The sequence below is a fragment of the Arachis hypogaea genome, chromosome 6 (assembly GCF_003086295.3).
Source record: "Arachis hypogaea cultivar Tifrunner chromosome 6, arahy.Tifrunner.gnm2.J5K5, whole genome shotgun sequence".
NCBI lineage: Eukaryota > Viridiplantae > Streptophyta > Magnoliopsida > Fabales > Fabaceae > Arachis > Arachis hypogaea.
The window spans coordinates 87,540,466-87,566,589 of NC_092041.1; the positions used below are offsets into that span (position 1 = coordinate 87,540,466).

Sequence of the window (26,124 nt, forward strand, 5' to 3'; positions counted from 1 at the left end):
TCAGAGTTAGTGTAATAATATATATGTATGTAGATATTTAATCTAATATATTGTTGTATTTGTAAAATTTGAGAAAATTATCCGTAATCAGTCGTCACATATTTTTTTCAAAAAAAAAAAGAAGGAAGGTTTACTGGTTTAGGAACAATTTAACAGAGCTATTTGAAGAATTTAACCACATACATTACAATAATACAATTTGAAGCATGTTGTATATATGAACACACAGGATATATACAAACATAAATTCGTTTCATTGAACAAAGTACATCATAAAATTCCAATTCCCCTCTTCCCTGATTCTAACCATAAAAGAAATTAAAACATAAATAGAAGAAATAATTTAGTAGCAACATGTAACGAACTATATATGAAAAATTAATGATGGTATTGGCAACTGGTTATTATATAAATTATTTCATTTTCTTAATTCTCGCCAACCTTTTTTTTTATTTTTGAAGGTTAATTCTCGCCAACTTTGTAATCGCATACTTGTGTAACCACCAGCAGAAAAGTAAGTATAAAAGCATATGATTATATATATATTTTCATATACAGGGATGAATGAACTACATACAATCATCATCAAGTTCCAAGTTTCATACCATATAATAATAATATTGAAGAGGGAACTAGAAGGAACTTACCCGGAGGAGTTGCAAAATGAAGTCAAAGTAACGATGGCAGAGGATGAGAATTTTGGCCTTATCACTTGCTCAGCCTTATGACATGTATATAATATGTTCAGACATTCAATAATTCATGTAATTAATTATGTATCTTCTCCTATTTTTGTTGCAAATACTTTGCATCGTTTTGTGGAAGTGTATTAATTGAGGGCGGGTTCAGTAAACTTTATTAAAAAGATGTTTGTGATTTTTAAAATTACAGATACTTTATTTTATTTAATTTTTAGTAATGAAGAAACCCATCAGCATGTGATTTTGGTTTTTTTTTTTTAATATTTAAAGATATTTTGTAAAATCAATTTATACTTTACAAAATTAAAAATTACTTTTATCTTTATGTTTATATCTATTATAGTATTTTATTATAAGATTCAGAGACAATTTTACCAAATGTTGTTGTCATTGTGCTTTTCAGGGGTGTTCGTGGTGCAGTTTGGATTGGTTTTGAGTCAAAAACTCATTCGATTCAAACACTAATTTTACTTGCGATGCGGTTTGGATTGGATGACTTAAAAAAAATAGATCCGATCTGATCCAATTTTAAGCGGTTTGGATTGGATTGGATTTGCGATTTTGTAAACTAAAAAAATTAAATACATATAACGAGTAGTAACATCAAATTTTAAATATTCAACAATGACATAACAAGTCTCAATAATATTTTAAAAAGCCAACGATAACATAATAATAGAAAGAAAATTATAAGTTAGTTAAAATAAATAAATAAATAATATTTTGAGCATAAAATATTTATTAAATAATAATAATACATGAATAATATAAAAATGTATAACAAATTGAACATGTTATAAGTATAATTGTAAATATAATAATAAAATAGTAATATTATAACACATTGTGCGGCTTGGATTGAATTGGATCGGTTATGAAAAGTAGATCCGAAATCCGATGCGATCCAACGGTTTGCAAAAAATATAACCCAATCAAATCTGAATTAATGCGGTTTTAATCAGTTTCGGGTTTGAATTGGATTGAAAGAGCGGTTTAATTTAAATCGGTTTGGATTTAAACACCCTAGTGCTTTTGTAGAAAGTATACTTTCTATTTTATTATGCCAAAGATACCTGCTATAATTTTTTATGAAAAGTAAAAGTTTTTTTCAAATTCATTTTTAATTAAATACTGAGTGAATTTCAGGTATGAACCCCAGCAAAAATATAAAATTAAAATTTAAGTTATTTTACTAAATTATTAATTAATATTTTAACAAATTAATAAATAGCAAATCATAAAATATTTGATATTATTTCAATACATATATGGTAAGTCATTTATAGTTGAATAATTATTAAGATACTGTTCTATTTTAATTAATATAATAATAATAAAGATATTATTTGAAACTTTAGAAATTAAGTCTTCTAGAATATATATGATATGCATATAACGTCACCAAAAAAAATATATGATATGCATATAAATTTAATATGAAAAAGTACAGAAAATTATTTTTTAATTAGTTAATATTTTTTATTATAAAATTATTTTTTAATTTTTATTTTTAAAAAATTTAGAATAAAAAATTTAAAATTTAAGATTTAAAATTTAAAATTTACGGTATAAAATTTAAAATAAAAAAAATTGGTTAATATTAGGTAAAAAAAAGTTAACTCTCTAATTGAATTTATTAAGTAAATGATAAAAATAGTTCCTCAAATATTGATTCTAAAATTTTTATAGTATAAATAAATAAAAATACATACGAAGGAGTCTGAAGTAAACAAAATTACACACCAAAATTTATAAATATCAAAGTGTATCCAAGATATTGTTTTCGATGGACAAAATTCGAATAGATGCCGTGGTGAGGTGAGAGATTAAGGTGATATTGCGATGGTGAGAAGAAGTGAATAGGGACTAGTGATGGGGGCACAATGATGGAGGTGGGATCAGAAAGGCAAAGGTGAAGGGTGAAGGTATAGTGTGTTCAATGGTGAAAAACGTGGAATTAGGGAGGTGAAGGTAGTGGGTTAAGTGGTTAACTATGCTAATGGGGATAAGGTGAATGTTTAGGATTTTGGTTGTGGAGCTCTAGTTAGAATGGAGTCAAGGTTGGAGTTTAAGGATTGAAGTTAGGATTTCAGGGTTGAGATAAAAAGGAAAAGTTGTTGAAAATTTGGGATTGAAGTTGACTAATTGTCATTGTTAAAAATTAAATAATAGAGATAAAATCAAAATTTATTGAAAATATTAAAGATAAAATTTAAGTAAATTAAATATTGGGCCATTTTTTTAAATTTGTTTTAAAATATTAAGGATAAAATGCAGATTTTACATTAATAATATTAAATGAATAAATTTGTAATCAAATTGAGTTTAATGTACGGGTAAAATACGTGTATAAACCAAACACATACTAATATTATACGAAAATCTCAAAATAAAAAATGTTATATATATGTATTTGTTTATATATCTATATAAATCGAATTTAATGATTTTGATTTAGATTTTTTAGTACTAAATTGAATCAAACAGATTTGAATTACTAGTGTTTTATATATCTACATAAATTGAATTAAGTGCTTGATTGGACGCTATTATTTTGATAAAAAAAAGATTTTTTTAATAAAAAAGATCTTTTTTTATTTTTTAGCGTGTTTAGCAAATTTATAGGAGTAAAAGTAAAAGCACTAGAAAAATAAAAAAGATCTTTTTTGAGAAGTTGTAATTTACATCTTTTTTTAAAAGATATTTTTTTCTTAAAAAAATATGTTTTCATGTAATAAATAAACAAAAAAGTACTTTTATATTGTTATACCCAAATATAATTGATAGATAAAAAGATTTTTTTGCATGAGATATCCAAACATAAAATTACTTTTACTTTTTCATAAGATCTTTTAAAAAAAGATAACTCAAAAAAAGATCTTTTCTTTGAAGTTTACCCAAACAAGCCCTAATTGAATTTGAATTAACCATTATAGTACTAAATCGAATCTAGTTTATTCGATTTACTACTAGTACACTAAAGTCTATGTTTCGCAGTAGCATTACAGCAACTCCTGGCTTCAAAGTCAACTTGTGATTAAGTAGTCCCGAATATTTGATATCATTTAGAAACTCTGGTGTGAACAACTCTTGTTGTACATCTTCATTCTCATTAGCTTGACATATTGTGTCATAACTGAAATACTCCTTTTCCATCCCTGGAAAGATTGTCAAGACAAAATTGTTTACCTTCTCGACACTCTCAAGCGTGGGTGCAAGAATTTTCCTACTCTGAAAATACCTATAATCTAACATGTTTTGTAACAAATTTGGATATGCAAAGTCTACCAAATGAGAGAGAGAGGGTCATCAATAGTTGTAATTAATAGATAATCTGGAATTTTAATTTCTGATTCATCACCAACAATAGAACCAATATTTCCATTTCCAACATCAAGTATCCAATTAGCAAATTTCTTCATTTCACCTTCATCTTGATCTGAAGAAGACATTAGAAGCCTCATGTTTGTATGTAGATTCAGAACCTTACAAAACGACCACAGATGGGATGAGTTAATAGCGGATGCCAATATATTGTGTCTACTCCCTTTCGGAATCACCGAAAGTATCTGTCTGAAATCACCTCCTCGAACAACAACCTTACCACCAAATGGTTGATGTGTCTTATATTGATCGGTAAATGACATTAGATCCCTGAGCGTCCAATCAAGTGCTTCAAAGCACATTTTATTGAGCATTGAAACTTCATCCCAAATTATTAAGCTACTTTGGATGAGCAGTTCAGCCTTCAAACTGCCATGCTTGATGTTGCAAGTAGATTCATCAGTAATTGTAATGGGTATTGAAAATCTAGAATGAGACGTTCTGCCACCAGGTAGGAGTAAAGACGCAATTCTACTGGATGCGACATTTAAAACAATCTTTCCTCTAGACCGAATAGCAGAAGAAAGTTCATTCCAAATAAATGTCTTATCACACCTACCATGCCCATAAACGAAGTAAAAACCACCAGAATCTGTAATAACAGCATTGAGTATCTCATTGAATAGTAACCTTTGCTCATGAGTCATCTTTTGTTCCGTATATAAGTTTGTATGAGTCAACTCATTTGCGTCATATGCTAACTCCTCCTCTATTATCTTATTCTAAAAAAGGCGAACATCAGACATCTCAGGATATGGCATTGATTGATAGTCTTTTAAAGATCTCGCATTGCTGTTAAGTATTTTCTCAATCTCAATAAGGCAAAGGCTTTTCAATTCATCATCAGTTATGTTTAGTCCTAGCAAAAGCATATGGTGGTTTTACAAAATATTTAATAAGTAATTCCAAAATAAAACTATTAATATTATTAATAAAAATAAAAATAATAAGAGAATACATTCTTGATATAAAAAAAGACATAGTAAAATACCTTGATTTTTCAAATCTTTTCTCCTCTCATATAGTATTCCATCAGCTAATAATGTCCAAGTTGCATTCCAAACACGCTCTGAGTTGCTAATGCTATTAGATATTAGTAGCATTGCAAATAGTTTTCTCAATTGATGACCAGATTCAAGTTCAGCTACCTCATTAATAGCTGCAATAAATTCCCTATCATCGCACAGTAATCCCATGAAATAGCAAGCATCTTGGAAGCTAGAATATGTAATTTTATTAACTGTCCTAATAGACTCATATGTTGTGCAACCTCTCTGAACAGCTAACAATATTCTCATATAGTAAATATCACTTGTACCCGGTAGAACATAATTTAACCTCCCGATAGAATATCCTCTTTTGCGTGGATGCCATTCCCTTGCTTCTCTATCATAAACAAATTGATTTGGAAACTCAGCATACGTCAAAGTTTGACCTGCTTCAAATTTTTTATTGGCCTCCATCTATGCTAAGAACATCGTACATTTTCTTTCCTCTTCTTCCATGATTTCTTCGAGATCATCATCGTCTTTAAAGATGATGTTTTGCTCTCCAGACAAATGAAAGGTTAATCTCATCACTGAAGGCCACCTCTGATGAATATCATAAGCTAAAGTTCTCTACACAGCCTTACATGCAGACAAATATCTGCAATCATAAAATTGTTTGATCTCATCAATAACCTGAGCATCCTGTCCACTGGAAGCTTCCTTTGTAATTCCAACTGCTACCTTGTCTGGACCTTTATTCACGTACTTGAACAAATATTTGATAGCATTCGACTTGTTATAGTACTCTACATTAACATGTGCTTGATAAGACATCCGCAGATATGTATTGTACGGAACCACATTCCTATTATCCATATGGACTCCCTTCTTCTCAGTAACCACCCCTGTGTCTCGTCTTCTATATGATGGGTATCTACTATTATTGATAACTGTGGTTCTACTGAATGTCTTGAGATAATATTTGGTACAGTACCTATCTTTCATGCAGGGAGATTTTGAGAATGCTCTACCACATGGTCCATGAATCATATATGTAGATACAGCTCTAAACAATTTTGGGTGCCGAACAGGATCTGGCAACTCTGAAGATAATAACCGATCAATTTGAATTGTCGTTGTTATCTTATGGTCTCCACTTAACCATAAAAGAATGTGAGCATGTGGTAGATCTCTTTTTTGGAATTCCACCGTATACATCCCTTATACCAAAAAGGCAAAAAAAAATATGCTATAAATAAACTATCTATTTTATATATGTGCTTTGATAAATTAAGGGTGATAATAGAAAATCAACAATAACAAATAAAACTAGATGATGAGCAATACCTGCATCTAGCACTCCAAATGGAATTTCTCACTTAAGATCCGAGATTATCATATCAAGCTTAATTTTGAACACTCTACACGATATATTCAGCCGGTCTTCAACCGTTAAGTTCCTTGGATTGTTAACCCTGCCAATCTCTTGCCAACTCGAGTTACATGTCATTGTGATGAAGAAGTCTGGATATTTATATTTCTTACAAATTGCCATAGCATCTTGACAATTATTAAACATGTATCTCATGCCACCAGTGAAGGATGCAAGTAGGATGATATGTTTACTTGCTTTGGAAGCACGCATCTCACTCCTAACAACTGCATCTTGAATCCTTTTGTATATATCACTCTTCATCTTGGTTTGGTTATTTCGATAGTAAGTCAGCCTTTGTGCTTCAATCATAGAAAAGCAATCAACCAAGAACTGCTGAAATAGTCTTCCACTATTGACAATGGTTGCATACTCGACCTTTCTCTCTTGTATTCTAAATGCTATGAGCTCCCTTAAACTCACACGTTGTCTCTTTCTATTTTCATCAGCCCTATGAAATTCTCGCAAAGGAATGTCTTCTTGGTAGCCATCTTCACCGTAAGGAAACATCATAGGATATTGAAGAGGAATAAATGCGGTGTGTGTCTCATGAATCCTTTGCAGATGTCTAGACTTTAATTGAACTATAATATCACGTCCTGCATCTTTAGAATCAAAATCTTCTACTATTAGAGCTGCGACCTCGTTAGAAGATGGTAAATTGTAGACTCTCGCGTCCTTTGCTCTTTTCCGGTACAACTGTAGCCTTATATTTGCGATATCTCCTTGATTCAGGTAGTTTCTCACTATCCTAAATGTGTAAGCAAGAACATTATGCTGATTGATCATGTCCTTGAGGTCTAGAACTAAGGAGTGGTCAATATTGTTGTTGGTTATTCTTGAACTGTATAAAACATTAAGTGAAAAATATTAGTATCCATAATTAACCAAAATCAAAGTACGAACTACCTTAATATATTTTTAATCAGTTTGGAATGCATGATACAAACTTGAAAATCTCTATTCTATTTGAGACCTCATTTTTTGTATCATAAATATATAACTGCGCGAATTTTGGTATTTGTCCCTCAATTGGTACCAAGCTTCCAATTCTATTATAGTTTTGTCCACTCACAATGAATTGGGAAAAACCTGTCCCATCATTGATGGAGGTCTCTATTTTACCTCCCAGGAACGTGAAGCAAAACATGCTATTATAAGCTCTTATATTATCCTTAAAGTGTTTGTTTATCTGGTCTGCTCCAGATATTAAACCTTGCAAAAGTTGAGGTGGACATTGCAAAAACGGCAGTTGTACCTTCTCTTGCATACAACATATTGAGAACTCAATATTGGATCCTGTTTTGGACTTCTCTGATCTCTCCTCATACCACATCATGGTGTCGCAATGCCGACAAAAAAATTCTAGGTTACCAATATCTATCACATCTAATAATCACCAAGATAATAAATTATGTTTCAGTTATATCTGCAACAAATACTTTATATAAAAATATACCTTTCTTTCACCATATTAAGTATAAAAATAATATTTATAAAAGATTACCGAAGATTTCAATTTATGGATTAAAAAGATGAGATCATATAATACGATTTTATTGTGCCAACCTCAAGGTTTAAGTTTTATATGCACGCTAATCAAACAATAAGAATTACAATAAATCAATGTTTAAAAATAAAAAATATAATATATAACCATATCTTTGTTAGAATTTTAAAAACTTAAACACTAAACGATGATTTTTTGTTTATAAAAAACATAACAATAGTATATAATAAAGTGCTGATATTGCTACTTCTTAGATTACCTATATTCTCAGCAACATCGAATATGGCTGGGTATTCAATTTGTACAGAATTATCTAATACAATCATGTTTTCAGTAATATCCTCAACTTCTTCAAAAAATTTTGAAAGATTTATAGCCAATTCCTTTAAAAATGTTTTTCTTTGTCTCAGGTGTCTTCTTTTTTTAGCTATGCACACTTCTTCTAATTCTTTAGTATCTAAATTTGAATCAGATGTACTTGCTCCTGTAATTATTAGAAATAATACATCAAGTACTTTATATTATAAAAAAAATTAATGAATATGTATTAAATTTTTGAATCAGCTGAATTATGAATATATATATATATATATATATATATATATATATATATATATATATATATATATATATATATATATATTATGAAGGTATTATTAAAGATAAATTAAAAAGTGAAATTTTAGCTTTGTGAAAATTACAATCTATCATGCTTATCTTACTATGTCTCTTTTGAAGTAGTATAGTTTTCCTATTCAGTCTTGCATCTCTTTGCAATCTATTCGATTTGTGTACTCCAATAAATTTATAATAATTATATAGCATATACCAAAGATTATTTTTAATAGACCAATTGAAAAATTAAATGTTTGGTCTTTAAGTAATAAAAGCATATTAACATACACTGGTTTTGCAATTGGTCGATATTGTTTGATGTTTGTTGAAACTATTGTTGACTTGTTTGATGACATGGGCTATCATATGCTCCACGTGTGATACCCGAATTACTAATATCACTAATATTGGCACATCATTCTTTTTCACCTATATAAAGTGCATGCATATTCACATAAGCTCATATCCAAAAAAAAATAAATTCATCCAAAAAGCAACCTATTGATATTGTTATTTGTAATGTCCAATAACACTGATTCAAAATGCACACCATTGGAACTATCACTCGAATTTTCTGTAATTTTTTCATAAGAAAATCTAGTAACATATTACAAAGACAATGTAAATTAATAATTTATTACTTGTTAATAGCTAAATAATATATAGAAAATATTATATTTATGGACTTTCATTCGACCAAAACATTCATGACATGTTAGTTATTTTGTATACCCAATAAAAACCCAATATATAGAGCTGACATACTTAAAAATATCAAATAAAAAAATATATTATTCTAACCTAAAAAAATATTAAAATAATTAATTTATTTTTTTGTATGAAATCTACTTTAAATTGGGCTCTGCTTTGTATTTTTTTTGTTTTTTAATATTAATTTTTTTTCAATCTTACTTCTCTTTGGACTTCTTGCATCGTTTAATATATACCTGAAAATACCAAATAAATAAATTTTTTTACCACATAAAAAATTATATACATTATACATAATACATTTTTATTATCAAATTTTTTATATTATTCAAAAAAAAATAAAGTCCTAAAAGTCTAGTGTTACGTTTTTAGTTACGCACACATTATTTTACGAAAAATAATATATATATATATATATATTTACAAAAATTTTTAAATAACTATAAGTTTAATCTCACCATCAATAAATTCAACTTATAATTAAATTTTTTTTCATTTTCTTAAATAAAGAGATTGAAAATGAATAGTTTTTAAGTAAAAAGAGAAAAAAAGATGAAAGTACTTCTACTGTTGTGCAGAGATAATCTAAAAAATAACAATGTAAATGAAATAAACAGAAAAAATTTATAAATGTGACAAATAAAAAAATTTAAATTTAAAAATCAAAATAGTTAAGAAGTAATTAGGAATTAGTATTGGAATTTTAAATTTTAAATTTTTAAATAGAGTTTTCTAATTAGCTAGTGCAAATTTTAAAATTTTAAATAAATTTTTCTAATTAAACGTTCGTTGTTCATTAGGAATATAGAAATTTGTTAATTTAAAAATAATTTTTATTAGTTTCATCATAAATAGTATCAATCTTATTATTTATCGATAAAAATAAATAAAATTAAATACAATCTAAAAATTAATAACCTTATAAATTATATAAAATTTAGAAAAAAATATTTAAAAAAAAGAGAAAAGGATGAAAGTACTTTTACTGTGGAGAGACAATCTAAAAGATAACAATAAAAGTTTATAAATGTGGCAAGTAAAAAAGTTTAAATTTAAAAATCGAAACGGTTAAGAAGTCACTTAATCTTTATCTTTATCTTTATAGTAATAGTAATAGTAATAGTAATAGTAATACAATACAAATGAGGAGCTCATATGCTGATGTGGGGCTCATACGTTGAGTTTGGGAGTTTAGGTGTCGTCATTAGAAATTTTTAGATTTATATTTATAAATTATAAATTATTATTTGTTTAGGTTGTTATTTTCAAATTTAAATTATTTGTTTGGATTGTTTTACTTAGATTGTTATTTTTTAAATTTCAAATTATTTTATTTAAGTTGTTATTTTTTAAATTTTAGATTATTGTACTTCGGTTGTTACATAGTAATATTACTATAAAGATTTACGTTAATTTAGAGTTTTAAAAATTGTTAATATATTTATTTACTTTGTCTGCAAATTTAATTTAAATTTAAATTAAATTCAATCAAATTTAAAAAAATTTAGTTATGAATCCACTGTAAAAATATAAGTTATGAGATATGTATATCATCAAAACTTAGAGTACATCAATTCCTTTCTTTACATATATCTAAAATCTCTCTACTTATTCCAATGGCTGTTATTTACAAAATTGAAAACATCAATCCTACAATCGACAATTTGTGTGTACGTATACGAGTGATACGGTTATAGACACCACCAAATTACAGAAATTCTCCATTGTCATACTCAATTGAGATAGTTTGGTTCGATGAAGACGTGAGTTTTCTACTAATATTTTTCTATTTTATTTTAAATTTATGTTATTTATATTTTAAATTTATTTATTTATTCCCATCTAATTTTCTTTGATTTTTGTCTATTAATTCTAGAAAGGAAAAATACACGCCTCAGTTAAGAGGGTTTTTGTGTCTCGATTCGTGAATTTGCTGGAGGAAGGAATATCTCACTAAATAAGATATTTTAGTGTTAGACTCAATAAGAGTTATTTCAAGACTACACATCATGAGTATGTGGTTAATTTAAACCAACATATCGATGTGTACAGACTTCCAGAATCGTCAAGTATCCATGATATGGATTTAAGTTTGTGAGTTTTGACACTCTCAATGCTCCTGGTACGCTTGCACCTATTTAGTTGGTAAGTTTATTATTTTAGAAAAAAAGTATAATTTATTTATAAATTTATTTATTTTATTGATAATTTTGGCTATTTTTTTTAACAAACTTATTAATAATAATTGTTTTTTTAAATAATTTTAGATATTATTAGATATCTTGTTGAAATTAGAAATAAAAGAACTCTTAAAAAAGATGACAAATCTACCAAGTATACCATTATTGAATTAGAGATTAATGATGAGTAATTATATATTTATTTTTATAAATATAAAAATTTTGATAATCTCATTTTTTTTAAATTGTTATTTTAACTTATTTTATTATAAATATTTTTATTAATATTATTAATAAGTAACAAATGTATCTTAATTTATGTTAAGCTAGTTATAATTTTTTAGATTCAAAGGCATCGTTTTTAAATGTCAAGTATTTAAATTTTTTGAAAAAATCACTTTGAATTGATTTAAAAAGGGTATTTAAATTAATTTTTTTTTCAAAATCAATCCGAAAATGATTTTTTTTAAAAATTTAAATACTTGATATTTAAAAATGGTGTCTTTGAATCTAAAAAATTATAACTAACCTTAAGGTTAGTTAAGATACATTTGTTACTTATTAATAATATTAATAAAAATATTTATAATAAAATAAGTTAAAATAACAATTTAAAAAATGAGATTATCAAAATTTTTATATTTATAAAAATAAATGTATAATTACCCATCATCAATCTCTAATTCAATAATAGTTTACTTGATAGATTTGTCATTTTTTTAAGAGTTTTTTCACTCTTAATTCCAGCAAGATATCCAATAACACCAAAATATCGTGGGATACTTTACGATTTTTGAAGTCTGTGCACATCAATACGTTAGTTTAAATTAATCACATACTCATGATGTGTAGTCTTGAGGTAACTCTTATTGGGTCTAACACCAAAATATCTTATTTGGTAACATATTTCTTTTTCCAACAAATTCACGAATCGAGACACAAAAGCCCTCTTAACTGAGGCGTGTATTTTTCCTCCCTAAAATTAATAAACAAAAATAAAAGAATGATTAGATGGGAATAAACAAATAAATTTAAAATAAAATAGAAAAATATGTAGAAAACTCACGTCTTCATCGAACCAAACTATTTCAATTGACTATGGCAATGGAAAATTTTCATAATTTGGTAGTGTCCATAACCGTATCACTCGTATACGTACACACAAATTGTTGATTGTAAGATTGATGTCTGCAATTTTGTGACCAGCTATTGGAATAAGTAGAGAGATTTTGGATATATGTAAAGAAAAGAATTGATGTACTCTAAATTGTAGTGCTATACATATCTCATAACTTATACTTTTATAGTTGACTCATAACTAAATTTTTTTAAATTTGATTGACTTAAATTTAAATTTAAATTAAATTTGCGGACAAAGTAAATAAATATATTAACAATTTTTAAAACTCTAAATTAACGTAAATCTTTATAGTAATATTAGTATGTAACAACCGAGGTACAATTAACATAAATCTTTTTAAAATTCTAAATTTCTTTAAAAGAACTATGTAGCTGCAATTTAAAAAAAATTAACAAAATTTTAAAAAATAATACTAAAAAGAATTAATAAATTTTTAAAAAATAATATTAAAATTTAAAAAATAATAACCTAAATAAAATAATTTAAAATTTTAAAAATAATAACTTAAGTAAAATAATTTAAAATTTTAAAAATAATAATTTAAATATAAAAACTCAAATAAATAATTTAAAATTTAAAAATAATAACCTAAGTAAATAATAATTTATAATTTATAAATATAATCTAAAAATTTCTAATAACGACATCTAATTAAATAAACTCCCAAGACTCAATATATAAACGCCACGTTAAGATATAAATTTTTCATTTGTATATGAACTCTTCATTTATATTACTATAAAAAAATAAAAAATTTTTAATTTTTAAAAACAAAAATATCGACAAAAAAAATTGGGATCTATTTGTCCTTTTCTATTTATTTTATTATGTTTCATCATAAGATTTAGGATTACACCTTTCTCTTGCCGTTGCACACACTAAAACCCTTCGCTTCTCAGTTCTCACCTCTGCCTCCCGTTCTCTCTCCCACCGTCGCCTCTGTTAGTGGCTGTTGTCTGTCTCTTCCGCTATCTCTCAGTATCTCGAGTTCTTCTCAGTTCGGCTTTGCATCTTCCTTGTTCGTCTCTGTTCGATGCCGACGGCTTGTGGTCATTCTTTGTTCTCTGACTTCCCTCTGTCATGTTCGTCTCTGTTCGTCGCTGACCGCTGTGTTCTCTCTCTCGTTCGACTCCGTTCATCGCCTCCGCCGTCTCTCTCTCTGACTCCCTGCTCTATCTCATCCACCCCACCAGTTCACAACTTCAGGTTGCCATTAATCATTATAATGCAAATCTGAACATATTTATTTGTTGTTAATGGTTATAGAGATTGTAGGCTGTGTTTATCTTGTATGGATGTGTGTTATTAGTTACTAATTAGGGATTTAGGATTCTGATATTAGAACTTGATGTTGATGATTTGATAATATGATATATTTTTCAGGATGTCTGATAATGTTGTATCTTCCTAGGTCTAGAAGGAAAAATGCATTCCGAAATGTAAGTGATCGTGTGTGGAAGCATGGGATTGATATTCAAGGCAATGATGATGTTGATAACATGTAAGAGGAACAAATGGATTTGAGTTTTAAGCTAATTGTCTGTAAAATTGTTAACTTCCCGCTAAGTGGACATGTTTGTTGATTTAGAATACTAAAAGTTTATTCTTTAGTAGAAGTTTATCTCTGTAAGACTCTCGAGTTTGACAACAACTTTGGTTCCCTGGGATATAAGGTCCGGATGTAAATGGAGTCATGTTGCAATGGCTAGGAGGAAAGCTTCTCTTGATTCTGATATAGGAAAGTCCAATGAAAATGATGCAGTGGTGGAAAAGAAGACTTCTAGATCATCTAAAACGAAGAGGGTGACAGCGAGGACGAAGAAAAAATCCACAGATGGGTCCCCTGAGGAGAACATTGATGCTTCCGCCAATGAAGGCTTAACTTCCTCTAGCGATGATTCCAAGAAGAGAACTCGAAGGACTCGAAAAAAAGGTGCCTTAGTCTTGATGCTGATGATTTATCTGTGACATATATGCTTTATTTTAAGTGTTGTCTAAACCTGCTATCATTTATAGTTACATCTGTATCTGCTGATTTGGAAGAAGATACGGAAGTCAAGGAAGAGAAAAAGGTTCGAAGACGAAGGAAACCTAAGGAGAAGGTAATTATAGAGGATAAGGCTAGCGAAGGTGAAACAAGTGACCAAGAGGAGACTTCCTTTATTGAAAATGTGGATGATGAAAGTGATGATGACTTAGAATGGGTAAATTATGATGAAGAAGATATTAGCTATACTTATGGTTGGCCTCCCCTTGTTTGTTGCTTTGGAGCCACACAGTATTCATTTGTTCCTTCGGGGAGGCCAGCCAATAGGCTTATAAATCATGACATTCATGAAACAATGAAGGATGCATTGTGGAGCCCTGAAAAATTTGTTAGGGCCCCTGGTACCTCGGCTGGTAGTGTTGCCATTGCTCTTGCCAGCTTGGGTGGTAAGGTTGCTTTCATGGGAAAGCTTGGGGATGACGATTATGGTCAAGCAATGTTGTATTATATGAATGTGAATAAAGTTCAAACCCGATCAGTCCGTGTTGATAGTAGAAGGTCTACTGCTGCGTCATCGATGAAGATTGGTAAAAGGAGTAAACTGAAAATGAGTTGCGTAAAACCCTGTGCTGAAGATTGTTTGACAAAGACAGAGATAAATGTTGATGTGCTGAAAGAGGTATTAACTTGAAGCCCGTTTAAGTTTGTATTTTATAGTGGTAGGTTATAGCCTTATAGGCTGATTATTGTTGATATAACACCATTATAGAGCTTGATAATGCCTTTTTTCATTTCTTGGAACCATCATCCATTGTTAGCAAAATCAGAACTTGGAAGATTAACCAACGAACTATTTCATTATCCTATTGTCTAATGTGTTGTTCTGTATTTTACAACACTTAGTCTGTTGATATGGTGCTTTGTTGATGGACATGTTAGTTACAGTAATTTGCATTTGAATGAAAAGTAAAAATATGAAATGTTGCCGCCATTACGGGAATGATTGCTTTCCTTATTGCATTTTAAGTCCTCTGATTGATGTTGATACTTTTTGTTTTTCACTGCTTGAATAATTTAATAACATCTCCTGCAGGCAAAAATGTTCTACTTTAGCACACATTCCTTGCTTGATCGTAACATGAGATCCACTACACTACAAGCGATAAAGATTGCGAAGAAATTTGGAGCAGTTGTTTTCTATGATCTGAACCTTCCTATGCCACTATGGCAATCTAGGGAAGAAACTAAAACTTTCATTCAGAAAGTATGGAATCTAGCAGACATTATTGAGGTCACTAAGCAAGAACTAGAATTTTTATGTGGGATCACACCAACAGAAGAATTTGACACCAAAAATAACGATTGGTCCAAGTTTGTCCATTATGAACGTGAAGTGGTAGCACCACTTTGGCATGAGAAGCTTAAGATTTTGTTTGTGACTAATGGAACTTCCAAGATACATTACTACACTCAGGAGTTTGATGGTGCTATTCTTGGTATGGAGGACCCTCCGATCACCCCATTCACTTGTGATATGTCAGCATCTGGAGATGGCATTGTTGCAGGTACTTTATAGTGAATTTACATTTAATAATGTCTTTGCCTTAAAAAAAGGACCAATAAATCTCTTTTAAGTCATGTCTGACATTGTTATGAAAGAATATTTGACATGAATAGCTTTCAAGTCAATAAATTTGCAAGGAACTTGTATATATAGCCTTTGGAAGTGTTTAAAAGCATGTTTGGTTAAAAGGACCTCTCTTGCTTCTTTTGGGGGGTGTTTGCGTCTTCTGAGTTCAGTTTTTGAGGGGGGAACGGAAGCAATTAAAAGGTTTGAAAAGTAAAATAGGTTCACTGATACTCTTCAAACCCTTTTCTTCCTTTCTCTTCAAAGATGAAGTAAATCAACATCATTATATATAGAGTTGCACATACATACTTTCTAGCATGAATTTCTAACTGTTAAGAGTGGCTTTAAGATGAAAATTCATGTTTATCCCAAAACTAATGGCGTCTTCTCTTTCTTTTCAGCTCTCATGCGAATGTTAACAGTTCAGCCTGATTTCATAACTGATAAAGAATACCTGGAGCGTAGCATCAAGTATGCAATTGATTGTGGGGTTGTAGACCAATGGATTCAAGGCCGAGTGCGTGGCTTTCCTCCACGCGAAGATATGGATGACGTGATTCCCGACGACAATGGTATACGCTCAATTACTGAAACCGAGTACCGCACGATAAAGAGTGACCGAGAATTAGAGCCTGAGGACGCATTAGAGCCTGTTAGTTGATCCATGCGCGTAGTAATATTATTTTTCCCCTTGTGTTTTCGCATAGAATCATAGTGAGGCTTTCATCCCGTGTACAGAAAACTGAGTGTTATTTATATATTTGCCCTTGCTGTTGTTTTTCCGTTGTTAGTTATAACATTAGGCATCTGTATTAACATTTTTTGGCTATATCAATGGCATCGTCATGATCAGATATCAAAGAAATTCCGTTCCACGAATCGTTGTTGGGAGTTTGAATTTTGTATTTTCTCCTATGTCCTCTAGTAAGATATTGTTTGTGATTTTTTCTTACAAGTTTTCACAAAATTTATGCATCTTTGCTAAATTACAAAAGGTTATGATCATGTCTAAACTGCATATAATTCCAATTTTTTTTTCCTCGGAATTAACCGAGATATGCCTTTTGCTGGATGAATCACGAGCATTTTTTCCGGAATTGAATGGTAAATTAATGTGTTATTGTCAGTTACCTATATAATTGAACGGATATTTTCCTTCTCTCTCTCATAAGTGCTTTCAATATCTTATTATTCATTAACAAACTAAGCACATACTCTTCTTAGTTCAGTTACAAGCGTTACAAAGACTGGTTTCTTTTTTTTTTTCTCCCATGAGTCAGGATAGCTTTTTTATTTTCCCAGATTTACCATGATAATCCATTTTGGTAGCTTAAGCTATTTATTAGAAGAAAGGAACACACTTAAGGCTATTTTCAAGAATTTTTAAATGACGGAATATCCTCTAATTTGTGCCATTCCTTCTCTCCTTTGCCTTTTCTACCATCACTCCCAAACAGACCCTATATATGGTCTCAAACCGTGGAAAGCTAAAAGCTAAATACCTTGACATTCACCTTTTTTTTTTCTTTTCCTCCTGGGATATAACAGATCCTTTTTTGAATTATGAACAAAAATATCTGTCAATCAAAAGCTACAAGTGAAATGTTGAAACAAATTTCAGAATCAAATACAAAGGAAGACTAAGGTTTATGGGAATTTCTTAGTTGAATAGAATTGGTAAAGAGTGAAGATAATGCACATGATAAATTTTATTGGTGGACTTTTTCTATTCTAAAGAAAAAAACGCAATCTTCACTCTTCATCTCAGCATTACCCAAAGTTTATTCAACACTGGTAAGGACATGCTGATTATTTTGCGTGTGTAAGCTTTATTCCCATTTGACATACACTTCCATTAATTGTACTCCATGCTTCTCTGCTCCAGTCAGCACTGGCAACATGGCAAACAAAATCAGCAATGGCTTCGTTGCATAAAGCCAAGTCCATGTATCAAACGGGAGTATTAAAAAGAATTCAACATCAAAGTTGGTGACAAATTCATTGTCTAGATTTCATGGCAGAATGTTTATGTTTTAGAATTGCATCGCACAGCTTCACAGCATCACAATTATCTTTGACATTATGCACCCTAACAATGTTAGCTCCAGCCAGAACACCCGCTGTTATAGAAGCAATGGTAGCAGGATCCCTCTCAACAGCAGAAGGTCTGGAACAAATGTCACCTAGAAATCTCTTTCTTGAGGGTCCAATAAGTATAGGAGCACGAGAGATGGCAAAGCTACTCTTGGCAATCTCAGCTCGGATTGCAGGAAGTCCTGTGAGGATATCCAAATTGTCTTCAGTTTTTTTCGAGAATCCAATACCAGGGTCAATAATAATCCTCCATGCTGGAATTCCTGACAGTTCTGCCTGTCTAACCCTTGAATATAACTCGGAGGACACCTCCTTGCAAACATCATCATATTTCAGGTTTTCACTGCTCTGCATAGTGCATGGGTCCCCCCTCATATGCATCGCAACATAAGGAACATCTAGATCTGCAATGACCTTGAACATATTAGGATCTAACTGCCCTGCAGATACATCATTTATAAGATGAGCCCCTCTACTAACTGCTTCTGAAGCAACATCAGAGTAGAAAGTATCAACAGATATGAGCTTTCCCTCTACCTCAGGCATTGACTTTACAGCTTCTAGGACAGGGATTAATCTACTTAATTCTTCTTCAACAGAGATCCTAGATGCCTTTGGTCGCGTAGACTGAGCACCAATATCAATTATATCTGCTCCCTCTGAAATCATTAATTGAACTTGCGATACAGCAGATTCCACAGACTGGAAATTCCCCCCATCACTAAAACTATCTGGGGTCAAATTAAGGATGCCCATAACGGAAGTTCTCAAGGACCAATCAAGTAAGCCATTTGCAACAGGCATTACCCTACATATACCTTCCTGTCCAATAAGTGATTCCCCACCTAATTTTTCCCATAATTCATATAGTCCACCAGAATGGCTCGAAAATGCATGCCAACTAGCAACTGTATCATTGTCAATAGCTGATCCCAGTAAATCCATCAAAGGGGCGATAACAAAAGGCCGCTCCCAAATTCTTTCATGAGGTATATTGAGAATATCAGATCTGACTTTATATTTACCGTAGAATAAAATGTCTAAGTCGATTGGCCTTGGACCATACCTTATTCCATCGGTTCGCCCGAGGTCCTTCTCAATTCTTTTGAGTGCAGCCAATAATTCATGTGGACCTAGTTTAGTAACAGCTCTAACTGCAGAGTTGATAAAGCAAGGTTGATCAGTAATGTATGCTGGTGCTGTCTCATACAAACAAGCATGCCTTGTGACCTGTATGCCTGACTTCTTCATCATTTTCAAGGCTTCCTTGAAGTTATGAACCCTATTACCTACATTACTTCCCAAAGCAATCACCACATCCTCATCTTGTGAGCGAGCTTCCACTGAGGAATTTTGTGCTGTGTGAAGACAGGAGAAGCTCGATACTGCATTCAAAATTAAAACAGATCAATGAGGACCACAAAATACATATACAGTTTAGAAACAGTCCAATTGAATAAAGCATACGAATAAAGGGGGGGGGGGGGAGGAGGGAATAATTCATTCATGCTCTACAACTTGATTTCGAAGTCTTATGATTAAGAATATTTGGCTTTTAAAACTTCAACTAATGAAAAGCCAGTCCAGTGACTAATACAGGAATAAGACCTTTTACAGTTACAAGATCTAATTCACAACACACATGGATCTGATTTGATTTTCGATATATGGTCATAGGAAATTCAATCACAAAAAAAGATTTGATGAAGCTTTACAAAAAGGCAGCTTGGTTGAGAAATTTAATTCTAAACATTACCATTGAGATACTTTCTGGCCGTGAAAACCTGATGCCTGGGCAGCCCCAGACACTTCAATATACCCATCTGAGCAGAGGCTTCCGTCTTGGAGTAACTTTGAAGTGAAATATGCTACCTCTCTGGTTTAGTGAATGAATTACACTACAAGAAGGCATGACAAGGAACCAATATCAAGAACCCTCAAAGCACATAGATAAATAGAAGAAAACCTTATATGCTTTCAAGGACTGATCAGCAGCCTCCTTTCTCTTATCAACATACTTGATTTTGGCTAGATACCGATAATAGTTCCCCTTCCTGCAAATGACAAAACAAAAACAATCAAATTCCAAATTCCTCAAACATAAAGACGTTAGAGAGAATGAAAAGAGAGAACAAAATCCCCTCACATCTTATAGAAGAAGACACTAGGTACACCACCAGAACAAGATGGAATAAGGTGTTCATCAATAAGAGCCATGATATCAGTGCAGATATTAGTCAACTCAGATTCAACTTTGTTCCTATAATCCTTAATCATATAAGTAGCCACCATCAAGACTTCAAGTTTAAATAGATACTAATTTTATTCTGCATGTGAAGTGTGTATGCTACACAAATCAGTTGCAAGTTCCCAATGATATCCAAAATGCCTCCTGTCACTATTTATCCAAGAGTGATTCTAATTCCATGTTGTTATAATTTCATTATATAGAATTACAGATTAAACCTCTGTGAAAATGTATGCAAAGAAAATTCCAGATATGTTAATGAGTAGAATAAAGTCAAAGGTTAGTACCTATTGCAAAGAAGACCAATGACAGTTATGTAGGTACCTAAGTGAGAAGCAATGTAGAACACAGTAGAGAAGAGGGCTATGCATAACTGGTAGATTAAAATTAATTTTAACACAAGATGCTAATTTAAGAATTTTACTCTAACTATATGATTTAAACAAAAGAAAAAGAAAATGACAAAGGCAATTACAAAACCCCAAGAACCCGAACTCCAAGGCAACAGATTGTGTATGAAGGAGCAAAAAACACCATACCCAGAAGAAAGATGAAGTGATGAACGGTGGTGGTGAAGCTTAAAGGGTTGCGCTAGCAGAGAAGACACCTACTACAGCGAAGGAAGCAACCTCATCGGAACACATACACAGAAGTGATTGGTGGTGCTGCGAGGTTGCCGATGTCCTTCCCCTAGAGGCGTAAGAGAGTCAGAGAGAGTTGAACACCAATGTGTTATGCGCCAGCTTGGAGAACTGGGAGTTCCAATTTGAGAGAAATTAGGAACTAGGTTTGGTCCTGGTTAACGACGGTTAAGAAAAATTGCATTTAAAAAAAATCAGTTATTTTAAATCAGATAAGATTTTTTAACCGGTTTGATCAATTTTTGGATTATAATGAACAGCTCTAGCTAAAATATCTACAAACAAATAACGAGCTAAGATTAACTGATTAATAACTTTGTGGTTGATTAGAACGTCAAATCTAAGGAAATTTAAATATCCAGTTTTTGATACAATGCAAAGCAATGTGACAAAAAAAACACACGGTTTCCTAAGGATCCAATTTTCTTTAACCAACATAGAAAAGGAAAAAAGAGGGAAAAAATCCATTCACACTAGTCCAATGAAACCTTTTTTTTGTTACAAAGATCCTTTGCCAACAAACATGGATCTGATTTGCTTTTTAGTATTTTGACGATGGTCATAGAAAATTCAGTCACAAAGCTTCAGGAAGATTTAAAAAACTGAGCACTCCATTAAAAAGAGCAGCTTGGTTGACAAAATTAATCTTAAACATTAACATTAAGACACTTCAGTATACTCATCTGAGCAGAGGCTTTCATGTTGAAGTGACTTTGAATTGAATATGCTAACTCCCTTCAATTGGGTGTTCTTAGTTTAATAAATAAAAAGATGTTTTATTTTATTTTTTTTCCAAAGGTGGTAATTCTTCATTGATTAGAAAGAAATTGGGCAAAAAAAAATCTGCAATTGGGGGAAACGGGGAATCAGACTTCCAAATTTTAGTTCAAGCACAGGGAAATCTCCAAGAGCAAATTGACGCCATCCTAAAAGGGTAATATATATCAGAATTTTGTTGCAAGAGCAGCAGGAGCTTGGAGTTACCTGGACACCAAGAGAGAGAAATGAACTTGCGAACAGAGTTGCGAGGTTGGCGGCAGAAGAGTCTGAGTCGTCACTGGACAACGACGCCTCCCGGAGCAGTAAGGTACATCTTCAAAGCAAATGCGGATAGAGTCTCTCCTCAGCAAACCACGGGTGGTTTCAATCATTCAATGTTTCATGGTTACCCAATTGTTTGGGGTAGGGTAGTCAAGGAAACCACGGTTGGGGAAGCAAGACGGAGAAGGAATCAGAGCTTCAGAGCGGCTTGGCACCTGGAAGCAATGGAGGAGGAAGGGGGAGTTGCAGATCAGATTCATTCATGTGTCTGGGGCAAGGTTCTAATTATTGATTTACTGGTTCATTGGTCTAATCGATCTAACCGTAATTCAACCAAAAAAATTCGTTTTAAAATAAAATAATAAATAAATTATAAGATGCTTTATGCAAGTAAGCTTATTAGAAATATGCAAAATTCTAAAAACTTGAGAAAGTACCCGTTGAAAGTTTCCAATTACAATTGTTACCAAATATATACGACCGTTATATATGGCTAAATTTTAATGGAAAAGCATCTTATGTGCAATACATCATAAAGGTCACATTCAATAATTTTATTGACCGGAAGCTCATTAAGAAAATAAATGAATATCCTTAAAAAAATAAATAAATTTTATTGATTTTTTGGCAACCAAATGATTGAAAAGATAAGTGAACATAGACCAAATATGCAGGATTGAGCACTAACATTTGGGGAATTAGCAACACTTAACATCTAAAACAGAAAAAATATTTGTACAAAACTAGATACTAAGAGTTTATAATTTGTGGAAGTATAGACATTTTGCTTATGCTATTGCTGTGAAACATGATCATTAATAACCTTCAAAACTTAGAATTCATGTAATTTGTTTATGCTACTGGTTATTAACAGTCTATATATTTTGCATAACTCATGACATTTGCTTATGTTTTTTTGCGGGAATTAATTCTTAATATTCTATAGTTTGTGGAAGCTTTCTTCTCCTTTTAGTCTCTTATTTCTTTTTTTCAATGGAAACAAGATTCAACAACAACAAAAATTCAACAACAATAAAAATTCCATCATTCATTTTAATCAGAAAAACTAGGAGGATTAGGATTAGCAGCATTATTCGAAATAAGAGGATTGGCAGGCAAGTTATTATTCACAAATGCATTGTTATCACCAATTGCTTCTTGATTAATACTATCATCCATAACTAAAATTAATATATCATTCACAAAATTAAAAACAGCAACAATACAGCCAGAAAACTAATAGCAGCACAAAGTTAATACTACCAACAGCATTCAACATTCAGCATTCAGCAACAAACAGTATTTGATTTGATTTCCATGTTAGCATTCAGCAACAAATATTACAAAACAGCAACAAGTAATCCCTAATCACACTAAACCTGAAATCAATAAAGCTAACAGAGCATAATCCCTAATTACAAAACAACAACAAGTAATCCCTAATCCATTTATAGCAGCAGCAAGAAAATTTCAACAAAAATTTCAGGAATTAAAAAAAGAGCAGCAGCACAAAATCAATTATTTGATTTCCATTAATCCATTCACAATTTCACATTCAAAACTCAGCAAACAGAGCATAAAAGGAAGAGTACTGAAGAAGTGAAAGCAGTGCTAACCTTCGACGGAGACACGGACGGCGAACGACGACCGGCGACACGGCGGCGAGCTGCTCCAAGCCTTGAACAGAGAAGCCAGGGATGACGGGGACAGGGGGAAGGAGGACGCCGATCTACAAGAGAGAACGTGGAGGCGCCGACAGCACGGACGGCGGCGGCACTGCGGCAGAACCGTTGCAGGGAGAACCTAGGGTTATGGTTGGGTGATTTTGAACTGCGCCGACAGCACGAGGGGGAGTGCTGGGGGAAGGGGGGTGAGTGAGTGCGGGCTGAACATTGTCAAAACGGAGCCGTTTAACAATAACCGGCCGGTTACCGATCCAATCCAACCGACCGGTTCAGCGGTTTCCAAGTGGTTTTTGAATGAGCGGTTATTAGCATCGGATCAGACCATTTTCATCGCTGGTCTCCGGTTTCAGTTCAACCTGCCGATCCGGTCCAGTTTTCAAAATCATGGTCTGAGGCGGGTTATGGCGAACCAGGGGCTGACGAGTGACGGGTACCAATTCCTCACCCAACCTCGGATCAGAGTGGATATCTATGGATTTTCAAAGAAAATTTAAAAAAAAAGGGACTTAAATATTCTTCAACCATATTACAAGCATAATATTCATTGTCGTCAAGACTTAAATCGAAATAAATATTGTCTTTATCCATAATTCAAACATAGTTTAAATAGTAATAAACAGAATTTCAGAAGACAAATTGTCATACCTGAGAAATAGACAAATTCATGTCAAAAAGTACACAATCTACCATTAACTAGTCTAATACAACATAATGCATATGCTAAAAAATAACAATCAAACTAAACCTAGCTGCCAACAGTTCATAAAAAGGTTAAGTATACTTTTTCTCCTGAAGTTTGTCAAAACTTTCAAAAATAATACTAAATTTTATTTTGTTTTAATTTTGTCTAAAAGTTTTCAATTTGCATCAAATTACCCCAATAGCTAAATTTTCAAGAAATTTATGACCAATTTAGCAATAATGTTTGACAATTAGGGGCCAGTTGCTTGTGTGAAAAGGTTACTTAAGAAATTGTTGCTGAATTAATCCTAAATTTCTTAAATGATTAGCTTCCTGGTACATTTCATGCAAATCAAAAACTTTTAGGAGAAAATTGAAATAAAATAAAAGCTGATATTTTTCAACCTTTTGACATACTTCAAGACAAAAATATACTTGACCCTTAAAAAAATACCTAACCTAAACCAAAATCACAGCTAAACTTGTATCAAAAAGACCCAACCTAAACCTAAAATCACATTATATCATCAAGAAAAAGAAAAAAGAGTAGAGGTAATGGCAACGGCCTACCTGTTGGCTGCAGATAGACCGTAAATTGGCCACGGAAAGGGAGGGGCAATGCAGTGGGACCGTGACGGACTGACGGCGACAGAGAGAGGCACGGCGAGTCGACAAGACGCGGAGGCTCAGAGGAAGAGGCGAGGCCACAAAACGAGTGGTGAGAGGCGATGTCGAGGGACAGTGGAGACGAGGCAGTGGCGGCGAGGAGGTCTGAGAGGCGAAGCAGAGACGCAGAGTGAGTGTGAGTGGATGAGAGAGTAAGGTTGCGAGAACTGAACCGGTCAAGTGACGGGTTCAAAGGTTTGTCCAACAGTGGCAAAAAGACGCTGGCGGCAGCGACATGGGCAAGCGGGAAGAGACGCTTGCAGCAGCCAAAGGGGGAGAGACGGGAGCGGCGACGCAAGAGGTGAACGGCGTAGGAGATGTGGAGAATAGAGAAACAATGCCGGCGGTGGTGCCTCTGCTGGTGTTGGAAGAGAGAAAAGGGGAAGGAAGGGGAGAAGAGGGAGGCGGCGACAGCGGGGTCAATGATTTAGGGTGAAATAAATACTGCAACTGTTTTAAGAGACCTGTATAAAAACCAAATTTTAATATGTAAAGGCGAACCGTGAAGTCGTGAACAAACTTTAAACAAATAGACTTTCCTCATTTTCAGACTCTAAAACTAAGGTGGGAGCCAACTTCCAATCACAGAAATATAGACACATGTCAAAAAATACATGGACAAAAAATATCTACTCTTTTAATTTTATGCAAATTTATATATAAAAAATATTATTTATACACTAAAATCAGTTATAAATGTATTATAAATATATGTGTAGTTTAATTTTATTTTAATGTGTATTTATTTTTGAACATATATTTTATACTGTGACTGACTTTGAAGACTA

At 32.0% G+C, this 26,124-nt stretch overlaps 4 protein-coding genes across 29 annotated transcripts; 1 reads left to right on the plus strand and 3 right to left on the minus strand.

Moving 5' to 3' along the window:
- Window positions 1–5,704: 5,704 nt before the first annotated feature.
- LOC140173707 (uncharacterized) lies at window positions 5,705–6,292 on the minus strand. Its single transcript, XM_072198228.1, has one exon. It carries the CDS (start codon window positions 6,290–6,292, stop codon window positions 5,705–5,707), a length of 588 nt encoding a protein of 195 aa, XP_072054329.1.
- A 157-nt stretch (window positions 6,293–6,449) lies between these two features.
- Window positions 6,450–7,845, minus strand: LOC140173708 (uncharacterized). Its single transcript, XM_072198229.1, has 2 exons — window positions 7,457–7,845; window positions 6,450–7,350 (listed from the first exon to the last, which is right to left on the minus strand). The coding sequence occupies exons 1-2, from the start codon at window positions 7,843–7,845 to the stop codon at window positions 6,450–6,452; spliced, it is 1,290 nt and encodes a 429-aa protein (XP_072054330.1).
- Window positions 7,846–13,497: 5,652 nt separating this feature from the next.
- On the plus strand, window positions 13,498–17,159 carry LOC112696847 (fructokinase-like 2, chloroplastic). Of its 2 annotated transcripts, none has more exons than XM_025749748.3 (6): window positions 13,498–13,869; window positions 14,047–14,164; window positions 14,337–14,596; window positions 14,680–15,329; window positions 15,744–16,215; window positions 16,682–17,159. In XM_025749748.3, exons 2-6 carry the CDS (start codon window positions 14,058–14,060, stop codon window positions 16,939–16,941), a joined length of 1,749 nt encoding a protein of 582 aa, XP_025605533.1. In that variant the 5' UTR covers window positions 13,498–13,869; window positions 14,047–14,057; the 3' UTR covers window positions 16,942–17,159. The 2 variants fall into 2 exon arrangements, with proteins under 2 accessions (XP_025605533.1, XP_025605532.1); XM_025749747.2 differs by having other exon boundaries at window positions 14,075–14,164.
- Window positions 17,160–17,926: 767 nt separating this feature from the next.
- On the minus strand, window positions 17,927–25,952 carry LOC112696848 (folate synthesis bifunctional protein, mitochondrial). Of its 25 annotated transcripts, none has more exons than XM_072197235.1 (8): window positions 25,241–25,863; window positions 23,921–24,458; window positions 22,248–22,519; window positions 21,162–21,374; window positions 20,521–20,634; window positions 20,393–20,428; window positions 20,131–20,272; window positions 17,927–19,759 (listed from the first exon to the last, which is right to left on the minus strand). In XM_072197235.1, the coding sequence occupies exons 7-8, from the start codon at window positions 20,195–20,197 to the stop codon at window positions 18,279–18,281; spliced, it is 1,548 nt and encodes a 515-aa protein (XP_072053336.1). In that variant the 5' UTR covers window positions 20,198–20,272; window positions 20,393–20,428; window positions 20,521–20,634; window positions 21,162–21,374; window positions 22,248–22,519; window positions 23,921–24,458; window positions 25,241–25,863; the 3' UTR covers window positions 17,927–18,278. The 25 variants fall into 25 exon arrangements, with proteins under 25 accessions (XP_072053336.1, XP_072053341.1, XP_072053342.1 ...); XM_072197240.1 differs by having other exon boundaries at window positions 20,131–20,250; window positions 20,341–20,428; XM_072197241.1 differs by having other exon boundaries at window positions 20,131–20,250; window positions 20,341–20,428; window positions 20,521–20,642.
- Window positions 25,953–26,124: the final 172 nt, after the last annotated feature.